Raw genomic sequence first — 13,345 nt, 5'->3', positions numbered from 1 at the left:
AGGCGGAAGGGGTAGTTGAAGGTATGAGGCTGATCGGGGAGGAAACAGCGAAGAGAACCCATAGACCCCCGGCGGGTAGGGGATTCTTCCTCTATACCTTTATCCTGAATTCACTGCGGGGATGACAGGGAGCTGTCAGTTCTGGAAAGCCCTTGAAAAGGCATGACATCAAGCATTAAAGGGGCAGGGACACCACACTGCCAGAGAAGAGGCAAGGCAGCCCCAAGCAGGAAGACTTTTATTTGCTCTACACGCATAGGTGATGTCATGCCTACACACCAGTCCGCGGACTATGCTCTCATGACCGCCCAGGGTCAGCTTTGGCCCTGCTGTTGTCGCTGCTGACTGTCGTCTTCTTCCTGGCCCTCAGGTGGGGGTGGGGGTGGCTCCTCCAGCTCTGAGGAGGATGGCAGGAGCTCCCCGGAGGACCCTGACAGGCGGAAGACCACCGGGATCCGGGCCAGGGCTGGGTTGGTCTCCTGAAGGCCCTGGATCCACTTGGCCAGCGTGGCCTGGTCATGGGCACCCGCCACACATATGGCAAAGACAGGCCCTTCCTCCACTGTTGGGAGAGATAGGCCCTCAGTTTGTTCGGCCCCCTCACGCCCACAGCCCACACTCTTTAAGCTCCCTTTGCCTTTTGTGTATGTCCAAGCCTTTGCACACACAATCCCCTCCACCTAGCCTGCCCATTCCACACATCACCTGGGTGACGCCTCCTGATTCTTCAGGGCTCCACTGGAAACCCTCCTGACCCCCACCAGAGACTGAGTTGTGTACCTCCTCCTGGGGACCCCAAGAATGTAACATGTCTATTCCACCACTGACCTGAGGGGATGGACCGGACCTGTCCTGGTCATGCCCTACTGGGATGCCAGCACAGGAATGTTCCACAGATGTTTGAAGGAGGAAGTGACAGAGGGCTGACAGGTCTAGAGCCCCTGAGTGGGGAGTTTCGTGCTTTCGCGCGTGCGCGCGCGTGTGTGTGTGTGTGTGTGTGTGTGTACCTGGGCCTCTGCTGGGTCTGTGAGGGTGAGTCGTAACTGGACTAGGTCTTGGCCTGGCTCTCAGCCCTCTACTCCAGAGGCGGTACCCCATCCCAAGCAGTGTTTAGAATCTGACCTGTCCTGGTTTTTACCTTCATCAATGTTAAACTCGTAGTCATCCCAGCTGCTCCTCCCGTAGGCCAGGTCTAGCTGCATCGGGTAGTAAATGTTCCACTCCTCTGGAATCTCCTCCACTTCCTACCCCAGGGAGGCGGTGCAGGCAAAGTCAGAGGCCCCGGATCTTGAAGCCACCTGCGGCCTCTTCCCTGGTCCCTGTCCTCCCGTCCCCCCATCCCCTTCCACCCCTCTGAGCCAACTCACTCTTCCCACTGCCCTGACTTCCACTTTGGGCCCTCACCCGCTCCTCGGGAGGCAGCAAGTCAGCTCTGAGGATGTGGTAATAGACACATTTGTCTCGAAGCCACAGGGAGAAGGGGCCCTCAACGAAGATTGGGCGGGCTGGGTCATGGCGGGCCAGGGCACTCTGCTGCTCAGGACTCTGGATCCCTGGTGTGGAGACACACACACATGGGGTGGGGGTGGGGGTAGTTCTGGCTCAGGGGCTGTGCCCCAGGGCCCAGAGAGCCCTCCCAGCAGGCTCAGTGAGAATGTGGCATCCCCTCCCTTCGTGGGACCTTACCTACGATGTGGGTCTCTGTAGGATCCATTGCGTCGGGGGAGTCTTTCAGCAAAGGCATCTGTAAGGAAAGCAGGGGTGGACACTTATGGCCCCCACAGCCCCTACGGGGGAAGGGCGGGGGAGAGAGAAGTGGGGAAGGGGGATTCTAGTGAAATTGAGGGCCCCTCTGAGGCCTAAATACTGGGCCTCCCACCCATCACTCAAGACCACCACCTTCTTGCTTCTATCAGATTAAGCCAAAGCCATTGACCCTGGAGATGCTCATGGGGAGGGAACCCTGGAGCCAGCCCACCTGTGTGAAAATCCTGCCTCTGCCACTGTCTGCATGACCTTGGCTGCGTTACTGAGAAGGGAGCTGCCACAGACTGCTCAAGGAACAGGAAGGCCATGCCCAGAAAACAGTGAGTATGGGGAGGTGGGGTAGGAGCAGAGGTCCAGCTGGGCCAAGGGCCCTGGAATCTAGAGAAGGCTCCACCAGGGAATCAGGGCCTGTCTTCCGGAATCACTCCAGTTCCTGAAGGGGGCCTGGCCCTGAGGAGGTGGCCGAGGGTGTGGCCAGGGGTGACTACCTGGTAGGTGGTGACCCTGGCACTGAGGTCAGGCTCCATGTGCCGCAGGGCCAAACTGGCCAGGTCCACGGGGTCCTGGGGCAGATCCCGGGGCACGGGGAAAGGGTTGATATTCTTGAAGCGGGTGAACCACAGCTTCATGCGCACCAGCTTGAGCATGGGGTAGCTTTTGCGGCCGAATATCTGCAAGAGCAGGAACTCCGTCTCCTTGTTGGGCATCACCCCTGTGCCAGGCAGATGCAGGCAGAGCCTCAGTGAGGGAGAAGAGGAGGGAAGGGATGATGGGAGAGAGATGACTGAGAGATGGGGGATGGGTGGGCAGAGGTGGACTCCAGACTGAGAGACAGGGAGGAGAGGTCAGAGCCGAGGAACCACAGAGTGGGTAGAGCGCTGAGACATGGGAGAGGGAGGCAGCCCCTGGCCCCACTCCAGCCTGCGGGCCTCACCGTGGTTCTCCATCTGCTCCAGGACTGCAATCCCGCACTCCTGCTGCCGTGGGTAGTGGAGGAAGATGCTGTGGAAGATGTTGCGAGGCCGGAAGACCTCCTTGGGGAAGATGTCAAGGAGCAGGTTGTAGACAGACAGGTCCCGCTCGACGCCGTACTCGCGCATCTTGCGCAGGGCCAGGTAGATGAAGTCCACGTGGCCGCGCTTGTGCACGTTGTACTCGGTAAAGTTCTGCACCGCCCGCACGAAGTTCGCCTTGTTGCGTGCCCCATCCAGCGCGGGCCTAAACAGCTCCTCGTGGACTGCCAGGGCCTTGACGGGCCGCCTGGGGGGCTCGGGTGGGTGTGGGACCAGCGATGAGTCAGGGTTGTGGGCGGCTGCACTGCAGCGGAGGCCCCGTGGGGCCTGGGGCGGTACCTGCGGATGGAGAACCACCGCTGGAACCTGGCGCCTCCTGGTGCCCCTGGGGGACTGCCCAGCTGGCTCTTTGCTGGGAAAGATGCCAGCGGGCATCCTCATGGCCTCTGAAGAACTGTGGTGCCCTGGTTACAGACCCACAACCAGGCGCCATCACAAAGTTATCAGTTACCATAGCCAGACAGCTATGGTAACATCCCAGTGCAGGCAGTGTTCACCACGGTGAGAAAAGACGCCCTCTGACACAGCAATCTTGCATCTAGTATTTAAATCCGACCGCTCTAAACATATCTGCCTCAGATGACATTTGCGCATCCGCTGCATCAGTGGAAATGGACCAAATGTGCATCAGCAAGGAAAAAATTAAGCAAGTGGCCATGAGCCTGGACAAGGGGCACCCACCGCTGTAAGACACATGGAGGAGGTGTCCTGTGACCAGGAGTGAGCTCCAAAGTATATCATTAAATGAAAAAAAGGAAAGTGTGAAACGGTGTGTACAGTAGCATCCCATTTGTGTTAAAAAAAAAAAAAAAAGGCTGATATATATATTTGGTCCTCACTATTTGCAGATTCCATGTTTGAGAATTTGCCTACTTGCTAAAATTCATTTGTAATTTGTAATTCAAAAGCTAATACTCAAGGTGTTTTCTGGCCATTTGCAGACACATGTAGTTGAGCTGCCCACCACCTACATTCCCAGCCAATGTGGAACAAGAGGAGGCTCGGCCTTCTCGTCTCAGCTCCCTTGCGGTCAACAAGTGTCCTTTTACTTTTTTTTCGGTTGTGCTGTATGGCTTGAGGGAACTAATTGCCCAACCAGGGATAGAACCTGGGCCCTGGCGGTAGGTGAGTCCTAATCACTGGACCTCCAGGGAAGTCCCTTACGGAATAGTCTTCTATTCCAGGCATTGTGGAGCATTTCTGAGGCTCATTTAATCTTTCCAACTGTTATCAAAGGAGTGCCTCTTCGTGTACCCATTTTACAGAAGAGGAAACTGAGGCCCAAGGAGATGACATAAGATGCCTGGTGTTACGAAGTTGCAAAGCAGCAGAGCTGAGACTGGAGCCCTCAGTCCTACTGCACCCAATAACCATCCCAATATCCTGCTTAGGTGAGATTAAAAAAAAAAGCATTCAGGTAAAGTGAAAGCGTAGGCACTACTACAGGTGATATAAGCATAGGGAGAAATAAGCAGAAAATCAAATTCTAGAATGCCCCAAAGAAGGGGAGACACTACAAATGAGATGATGCTAATGAAATGCGTGACTCAGGGTCTGGGCCACCAGAAGTGTTTAGTAAGGGAGCTATTAATACTGTGACCATCATCATCATCCTTGTTGTAATTTATGGTCATGATCACTTCGGGTAAGGGAAGGAAATTTGATTTTCTGCTCACATCTTTACAAGTAAATGCAGGAGTTAACCAGAGTCACCGCCCAAATCCACCCACCTCAGACCTTCTTAATTTTAAATTCAAGACCCTCACCCATGGGGACACCAACGCTTTTTAAAAAATATGTATTGATTTATTTGGCTGCATCAGGTCTTAGTTGAAGCATGCAGGCTCTTTCATTGTGGCCCACTAACTCTCGAGTGGTGTGCCAGCTTAGTTGCCCTGGGGCATGTGGAATCTTCCCAGTCCAAGGATGGAACCCACATCCCCTGCATTGTAAGGCAGATTCTTCACCACTGGATCAGCAGGGAAGTCCACCAACACTTCTTAAAATGAGTGAGAGACATGGGAGCTCCCTGGTGGGATGGTGGTTAGGATTCAGCACTGTCACTACCGGGGCCCGGGTTCAGTCTCTGGACAGGGAACTGAGATCCTGCAAGCCATGTGGTACAGCCAAAAATAATAATAATAATAATAATGAGTAAGAGGGGTTCCTGGATAGCTCAGTTGGTAAAGAATTTAGCTGCAATGCAGGAGACCCCGGTTCGTTCCCTGGGTCAGGAAGATCCCTTGGAGAAGGCATAGGCTACCCACTCCAGTATTCTTGGGCTTCCCTGGTGGCTCAGAGGATAAAGAATCTGCTTGCAATGCGGGAGACCCAGGTTTGATCCCTGGGTTGGGAAGATCCCCTGGAGGAGGCCATGGCAACCCACTCTAGTATTCTTGCCTGGAGAGTCCCATGGACAGTGGAGCCTGGTGGGCTACAGTCCATGGGGTCCCAACGAGTCGGGTACAGCTGAGTGACTAAGTACAATGAGTAAGAGACATTCAACTAGCACTCAGAGCAGACAGACCAGCCCAGACCCAGTCCTCCACAAACACCTCCTCCTTCTCCCCTCCCCTCTCTGCTCTTAAAGCTGGCTTCACTGGGTGCATAGTGAGGGCTTGGGAGCAGATCCCAGGCCTGCCTGCCTCTTCCTCCTCCTGGCCCCCCAAGACTAGCAGTTACCTGAGAGAAGGGGGCTCCTGTGAGGGCAGTGCTGCAGATGCCCCCCCAGCCCCGAGAGGCGCCCCGGGCCAGCAGGATGGCTTGGGCCCAGCTCATGCCTTTGCCTGTTGGACAACCACCTGGCAAGAGAAAAGAGACAGCATCAGTCTGGCAGCCCACCTGCTGAAGGCGATGAGACCTCTCTCCTGGGCAGAGGCCATGTCCCTGACGGCATGGCTAATGCACTGGCTCCACTGGTCTCTTCATCCACAAAGTGGAGGAGGAGTGATGATTACAATCGGGGTCCCTGTTCTTCTGAACCAGATCCTTTACTGTCTGGAGGAATTTGCTTCTGCATTGGTTCCCCTCCCTGCCAGATCATTCTGTTTTAATACCTTTATTTGCATGCCACAGAGCTGACCCTTAGTATAAAACTAAATGTGGTTTCAGTGGTTGACCCTTGAACAACACTGGGTTGAACTGCATGGGTCCACTTATAGGCTGACTTCTTTCTTTTTCATATTTATTTTTGTGGGACTTCCCTGGCAGTCCAGTGGTTAAGATTTCACCTTCCAATTCAGAGGGTGCAGGTTTGATCCCTAGTTGGGGAGCTTAAGATACCACATGCCTAAGATTCCAGAGCCTCATGGCCAAAAAACCAAAAACATAAAAACAGAAATATACCATAACAAATTCAATAAAGACTTTAATATATATATAGGCTGTGCTGAATCTTAGCTGTGGCATGCAGGATCTAGTTCCCCAACCAGGGACTGAATCTGGGCCCCCTGCTTTGGGAGCAGAGTCTAACCCATTGGATCACCAGGGATGTCCCTGGTTTTTTTTTCAATATATACATACTACAGTATAGCATGACCTGTGGTTGGTTCAATCTAAGGATGTGGAACCATGGCTATGAAGGGCCAATTGTAAAGTTATATTTGTATTTTCACCTGTGCAGAGGGTTGGCACCCCTAACCACTACATTGTTCGAGGATCGATTGTATATTCACAGAATTGTGCACCCATCACTAAATCTAATTTTTGAACATGCTTGTCACCACCCACCCCCCCAAAAAAAGAACCCTATATCCATTTGCAGTCATTCAGTCAACCCTAGGCAACCCCTAATCTACTGTGTCCTTTGGGAATTTCATGGAGCTTCCCTTATAACCTAAACGTAAAGAATCTGCCTGCAATGCAGGAGGCCTGGGTTTAATTTCTGGGTCAGGAAGACCCCTTGGAGAAGGTAATGGCTACCCACTCCAGTATTCCTGCCTGGAGAATTTCATATTATTGGAACCATATATAATATGTGCTCTTTTGTGACTGGCTTCTTTCACTTAACATGTTTTCAAGGTTTATCCACGTTGTAACATCTAACAGACTTCCTTTCAACTGCCAAAAAAAAAAAAATGTTCACGATATGGATTTAACCACATTTTATTTACCCATTCATCAACCGATGAACATTTGGGCTTCTTCCCACTTTTTGACTATTATGACTGTTGCTGCTATGAACACTTGTGTAGTTTTCGTGTGAACACATATTTACACTTCTCTTGGGTATATACTTAGAATCAAGTTGCTGGGACATATGGTAACTCTATGTTTAATCATTTGAGGGACTGCCAAAATGTCTTCCAAAGCAGCTGCACCACTTTACATCCCCACCAGCAGTGTATCCCAACCAGCAATGTATAAGGGTTCCAGTTTCTCTGCCTTCTTGCCAATACTTGTTGCTGTCGGCCTTTTTGATTATAGACATCATCCTAGTGGGTGTGAAGCGGGCATCTCATTGTGGTTTTGATTTGCATTTCCCTAAAAACTAGTAACAGTTGAGCATCTTTTCATGGGCTTACTGTCCATTGTGTATCATTTTCAGAGAAATGTCTATTTAGATTCTTTCTCCATTTGAATATTAGGTTATGTTTTTTTACTATTGAGTGGTTTTATTGAGTTGTTTATGTTCTGGATCAGTTCAATTCAGTCGCTTAGACCTTTACGGTTCACAACTGCTTTTTCCCATTCTTTGAGTTGTCTTTTCACTTTCATGTTATTACTTGCAGCACAATTTGTTGTTGTTGTTTAAATAAGAGGTTTAGAATAGGAAAGGCTCTTAGGAAATGTTTTTTGAGTGTTAGTTGTTATTACTATTGTGCGTGTGTGCGCACGCTCATTCATGTCTGACTCTTTACAACTTCATAGACTACAGCCCACCAGGCTCCACGGTTCATGGGATTTCCCAGGCAAGACTACTGAAGTGGGTTGCCCCTTCCTTCTCTGGCAACACACAGTTTTAATTCCAACAAAGTCCAGTTTTCTGTTTTTCTTTTATAGCTGTGCTTTTGATGTTGTATCCAAAAAAACCATTGCCTGGTTCAAGGTCATGAAGATTTACTCCTATGTTTTCTTCTAGGAGTTTTAGTTCTTACATTTAAATCTTTGATCCACTTTGAATTAATCTTTCTAAATGGCTGGTATGAGGAAGGGGTTCACTTCATATGGATATCCACTTGTCCTAATACTATTTGTTGAAAAGACTATTTTTTTCTTCCTGTTACTCTTGTTGAAAATCAACTGACCATAAACATAAGGGTTTACTTCTGGGCTCTCAATTCTTGTCCTATTGATCTATATGTTGAGCAGTAACACATTGTTGTGATTATTGTAGCTTTGTAAGTTTTGAAATTGGGAAGTATTAAGTCCTGCAACTTTGTTCTTCTTTTACAATATTATTTGGCTATTCTGGATCGTTCACTATTACATATAAAATTTAAGAATCAGCAGTCAATTTCTGGAAAATAGGGATTGTGTTGAATCTGTAGATCAATTTGGGAAATAAAGAGTCGGACACACTGAACGAGTGAACTGACTGAATATTAAGATTTCTGATCCATGAACATGGGATACCTTTCCATTTATTTGTTGTTGTTGGTTTGGTCGCTAAGTCATGACTGACTCTTCTGAGACCCCATAGACTGCAGTCTGCCAGGCTCCTCTGACCATGGGATTTCCCAGGCAAGAATACCGGAGTGGGTTTCCTTTGACAGGGGCTCTTCCTGACCCAGGGATGGAACCTGCATCTCTTGCATTAGCAGGCGGATTCTTTACCACTAAGCCACCAGGGAAGCCCTCCATTTATTTAGATCTTCTTTAATTTCTCTCAAAAGTATTATACAGTTTTCAGTGTAGAAGCCCTTTACTTCTTTTGTTAAGTTTATTTGTATCTTATTCTTTATAAAGCTATTGTGAAATTTCATTTTCACATTGTTCATTGCTAGTGTACAGAAACGCAGTTTATTTTTTATACGTTGATCCTGTACCTTGCAACTTTGCTGAACTTGCATTAGTCCTAATATATATATATTTTTAATCGGATACCCTAGGACTTTTTACATCCAAGATCATGTTATCTGCAAAGAAAGATAGCTTTACATCTTCTTTTTTAAACTGGATGCATTCTATTTCTTTTTTTTGCCCAGGTGTCCTTGCTGAACCTCCAGTGCAAAGGTGAATAGAAGTGGCCAGAGTGCACATTCTTGTCTTGTTCCTGATCTTAGGGGGAAAGCATCCAGTCTTTCGTCATTAACTATGATGTCAGCCATAGGATTGTCCACAGATGACCTATTGGGTTGAGGACATTCCTTTCTATTACTAGATGCCGAGTATTTTTATCAGAAAGGGCATTCATTTTATTCTGTCAAATGATTTTTTTTTGCATCTATTGAACTCGTGTGAATTTTGTCCTTTTAGTCTATTAATATCATGTATTACATTAATTTTCAACTGTTAAACTCGTATTGCATTTCTCTGATAAATTCCACTTGGTCATGCTGTATAATTCTTTTTATTTGCTGCTAGATTGGGTTGCAAGTATTTTGTTGAGGACTTGTGCAGCCATATTCATAAGAGAACCTGGGCTGGAGTTTTCATTTCATGTCATATCTGTTTGCTTTGGTATCAGGGTAATGCTGGCCTCATAAAATGAGCTGGGAAGTATTTGGCTCACTCTTACCACCATTTAAACTTTCTCTAGCATCTCCTTCCGCCTCTGCTCCACATCTCTGTTCCATTTATAGCACAGCTTCTCCCAAGAGGTGTCTGCATATTATACTCCTTTCTCACTCTTTCCTACTTGGCTGCTGCCCCAGCCACTCCACTGACAGCACTCCTGTAAAGACCCCTTGTGTGTTCTCCATTTAACAAAGCCAGTGATTATTTCTTTGGCCTCATTTTGCTCAATTTCTCAGAAGTATCTCGCATGTGTGAAGCCCTCCTCCCATGTTAACACTCTTGATTTTCTTCCTAGCACCCAAGGCCTGTTTTTTAGCCAGTCAGCAAGCCCTGCTTCCTTCTCTAAAGTCTGCAATGTTTGCAAACTTGAATGTGCAGATGAATCACTGAGGATCTTATTAAAATGCAGATCCTGATTCAGCAGGTCCAGTGGAGCCAGAAACTGTACATCTAACAAACATCCAAGTGATGCTGATTGCTGCTGGTCTGGAGACCGAATTCTGTGTAGTAAGGCTGTGAAGAATCCCACGTTCTGAATTTATCTGTCTGCTATTTTAAGACATCATTTAACTACCAAAAGTGGTGTTCCTCTCCTCTCTGTATTACTGTAGACAGCTCTAATGGTTTTTTAACTTTGTTCATATTAGAATTATCTTGGGAGCTTTAAAAATTCCCATGCCCAGGCCATACCCCAGATGTACTAAATCAAAATATACAAAGGTAGGGCCTAGGTATTAGCATTTTAAAGCACCCCAATGACTCTAACACACACCTGAGATTAAGACCTTATTCTAAACCTTTGCTATTCAAAGAGTATCTATGGCACCAGCTGCATTTGTATTATCATCTGGGAGCTTATTAGAAATGCTAAATCTCAGCCTTAATCCAGACCCACTGAATCAGAATCTGCATTTTAACAAAACTCCAGGTTTCTCCTCTGTGTGTTAAGGTCTGAGAAATGATGATCAATGTGCTGATGCTCCTAAATGTTTATCACCAGTCCTGAACCCAAGTCTCCTGACCTAACTGCCACTTTGGTATTTTCCCCAGCCATCTCAAACTTATTTTGCTCCAAATCATATCCCTGCTTAAATGTGTCTCTCCTCATCTTAGCCAATGACATCACCGCTGCTAGTCACTCAGATCACAAACCTGGGAATTCTGAGTCCACTGTATCCCTCACTCCCCCAGTCCAATTCATCAGCTACTCCTGTTGCTTCCAAATCCATATTAAATGCATCCATTTCTCTGCATCTGCAGGCCACCACTCCAGTCCATGATCTCTTTTCACCTATCCGGTCTCAACTTCTTTCCTTACCTGCCTCCAGTCATTTCTCCCTGCAGTGGTCAGAGGGAGCTTCTTAAAATGTAAAGTAAATTTAGTGTTCTCTGCCTAAAATCACTGAAACAGCACACAAAATTAAATCAGAATCTGCCCCTCAAAACTCACCTCTTATTACTGATAGCTCCAGCTACACTTGTTTCTTAAACAAGTTGGCTTTATTCTCATCTCAGAGCCTTTGAACTTGCTTTTCTCTCTGTTCAGAATTTATTCCCCCAGATCAGTCTCTGGTCATTCAGGTCTATAGTCAAATAAGAAGCCTTTCTTGATCACCACCCCACTCCCAATCTAAAGTCCCATTACCCTGATGAATGCATTTTAAGCAGTTATTAGCATCTGAAATCACATGTTTCCCTTATTTCTGATTCGTAGATTGTGTGTGTGTGTGTGTGTGTGTGTGTGTGTGTGTGTGTATCTGCCTTATTGCTGTGTCTCCAGTGTGTGTGTGTGTCTGCCTTATTGCTGTGTCTCCAGCACCCGGGACTTGTGTGTGTGTGTGTGTGTCTACCTTATTGCTGTGTCTCCAGCACCCGGGACTTGTGTGTGTGTGTGTGTGTCTACCTTATTGCTGTGTCTCCAGCACCCGGGACTTGTGTGTGTGTGTGTGTGTCTACCTTATTGCTGTGTCTCCAGCACCCGGGACTTGTGTGTGTGTGTGTGTCTACCTTATTGCTGTGTCTCCAGCACCCGGGACTTGTGTGTGTGTGTGTGTGTGTATGTCTGTGTGTGTCTGCCTTATTGTTGTGTCTCCAGCACCCGGGACGTGTGTGTGTGCCTTATTGCTGTGTCTCTAGCACCCGGGACTGTGTGTGTGTGTGTGTGTGTGTGTGTGTGTGTGTGTCTGCCTTATTGCTGTGTCTCCAGCACCTGGGACAGTGCCTGGTATAATGTAGGTACCCAACAAGTATCAGTTGAATCAGGAAGAGCTAAATTTCTACCAAACTTCTAAAAATCTGAACCCCTAGGCAGGGTGTACCTACAACAGCTCTGAGGCTGGCTGCCAGGATTTTGACTCCTTTGGGTGACAGCGACAGACCAGGCGTCGAATTCCAGCCTAGCGGCCGGCTTGTAGCGTGACCGTGAAAGAAAGCTCTAATCTCTCTGAGCCTCAGCTGTCTCATCTGCAAAACTGGAGATTAGGGACGTGGAGACGTAGGTAAACTGAGTGCGGCTTTTGCCGGCACATCCCGGCCCGGTACGCCGAAAGGTCATGGTGCCCTGGCCCGGAAACCGGGGTCCTCCGAAGCCTCCCTCCCGCACTGACAGCCCAGAACGGGCCTCCCCGGTTCCCAGAAGTTCGCGCTTGCCTCCCCACGCGCGACCTACCTATTCACGCGGCTGGCCGCGGAATCCCTGCCCGTTCTGTCTTGCTGCTGGGCGCCGCCATGTTGCCCAGAGATGTTCCGGGTCACGAGCCGCCAGGGAGACAGCAAATCAAGACCGCCGGTTTAGAGAGGTCCCGCCCCAAAGGGAGAAACGCCAATAGAAAGGTGGAAAGTCCTTGGTCCCGCCTCGTAAGGAGGCAGACCCCATCTTTAACTAGGCCAACAGCACGGGGGACTTAGGAGTTTGCTTGGGGAAGGCGTGACTGAGCAATGCGAGACTGGACTTGTGGGGGGTGGGAGGAGGGGTGGGGGGTAAGAGGCGGAGGTGTGTATTTGTGAATACACCTGGGCGGCCCCAGTTTTCTCACCTGAAATGTGGGAATGAAATATTAAAGGTGGAAGTGATGTGGATTCCTTCACTTGTTCAACAAATGTTTGAGCCAGACACTGAGTTTTCAACATTATCATTAGTGACGGAGATGTGCTTGTGCATGCTAAGTCGCTTCAGTTGTGTCCCACTCTTTGTGAACCCTATGGATGGCAGCCCACCAGGCTCTTCTGTCCGTGGGATTTCCCAGGCAAGAATACCGGAGGGGGTTACCACTTCCTTCTCCCAGGGATCTTCCCGACCCAAGTATCAAACCCGTGTGTCTTAGTCCAACCTGCATTGGCAGGCGGGTTCTTTACCACTAGCGCCACCTGGGAAGCTCAAGTAGAGACAGGCTCTGTTAATCTAGTTTCGTGGGTCTGGGCTAGTGCTTACTCCATCTGTGCCTTGATTGTCTCACTCCTGAAATGGGCCAAGTATAATAACGTTATAGGGTTGTTTGTTTGAGATTTAATTGAATTTATCTATGCAAACAGCGATATAAGTGTATGCAGGGTTTTTTGGGGGGTATTTAAAAAATTTTTTTGCTGCACCATCCTGGCATGTGGATCTTAGTTCCCCTACCAGGGATCAAACCCATGCCCCCTGCAGTGGAAGCTCGGACCTCCAGTCCTAACCTTTGGACCACCAGAGGATTCCCTATGCTATTCTTATTACAGGGGACTCACCTTATCAAGGGGCTTTCCAGATGGCTCAATGGTAAAGAATCTGCCTGCCTACACATGAGATACGGGTTCTATCCCTGGGTCGGGAAGATCTCCTGGAGGAGGAA

The 13,345-nt window shown here is 48.5% G+C and overlaps 1 protein-coding gene across 1 annotated transcript; it reads right to left on the bottom strand.

Moving 5' to 3' along the window:
• Window positions 1-198: 198 nt before the first annotated feature.
• ECSIT (ECSIT signalling integrator) lies at window positions 199-12,290 on the bottom strand. The gene is made up of 8 exons (XM_027547655.1): window positions 12,187-12,290; window positions 5,523-5,641; window positions 2,702-3,119; window positions 2,256-2,479; window positions 1,687-1,744; window positions 1,405-1,553; window positions 1,139-1,244; window positions 199-562 (listed from the first exon to the last, which is right to left on the bottom strand). Exons 2-8 carry the CDS (start codon window positions 5,616-5,618, stop codon window positions 315-317), a joined length of 1,299 nt encoding a protein of 432 aa, XP_027403456.1. The 5' UTR covers window positions 5,619-5,641; window positions 12,187-12,290; the 3' UTR covers window positions 199-314.
• Between the last annotated feature and the right edge of the window lie 1,055 nt (window positions 12,291-13,345).

This window comes from Bos indicus x Bos taurus, chromosome 7, assembly GCF_003369695.1.
Source record: "Bos indicus x Bos taurus breed Angus x Brahman F1 hybrid chromosome 7, Bos_hybrid_MaternalHap_v2.0, whole genome shotgun sequence".
In the NCBI taxonomy this organism is placed as follows: domain Eukaryota; kingdom Metazoa; phylum Chordata; class Mammalia; order Artiodactyla; family Bovidae; genus Bos; species Bos indicus x Bos taurus.
This window is presented reverse-complemented; position numbering and strand designations above follow the sequence as displayed.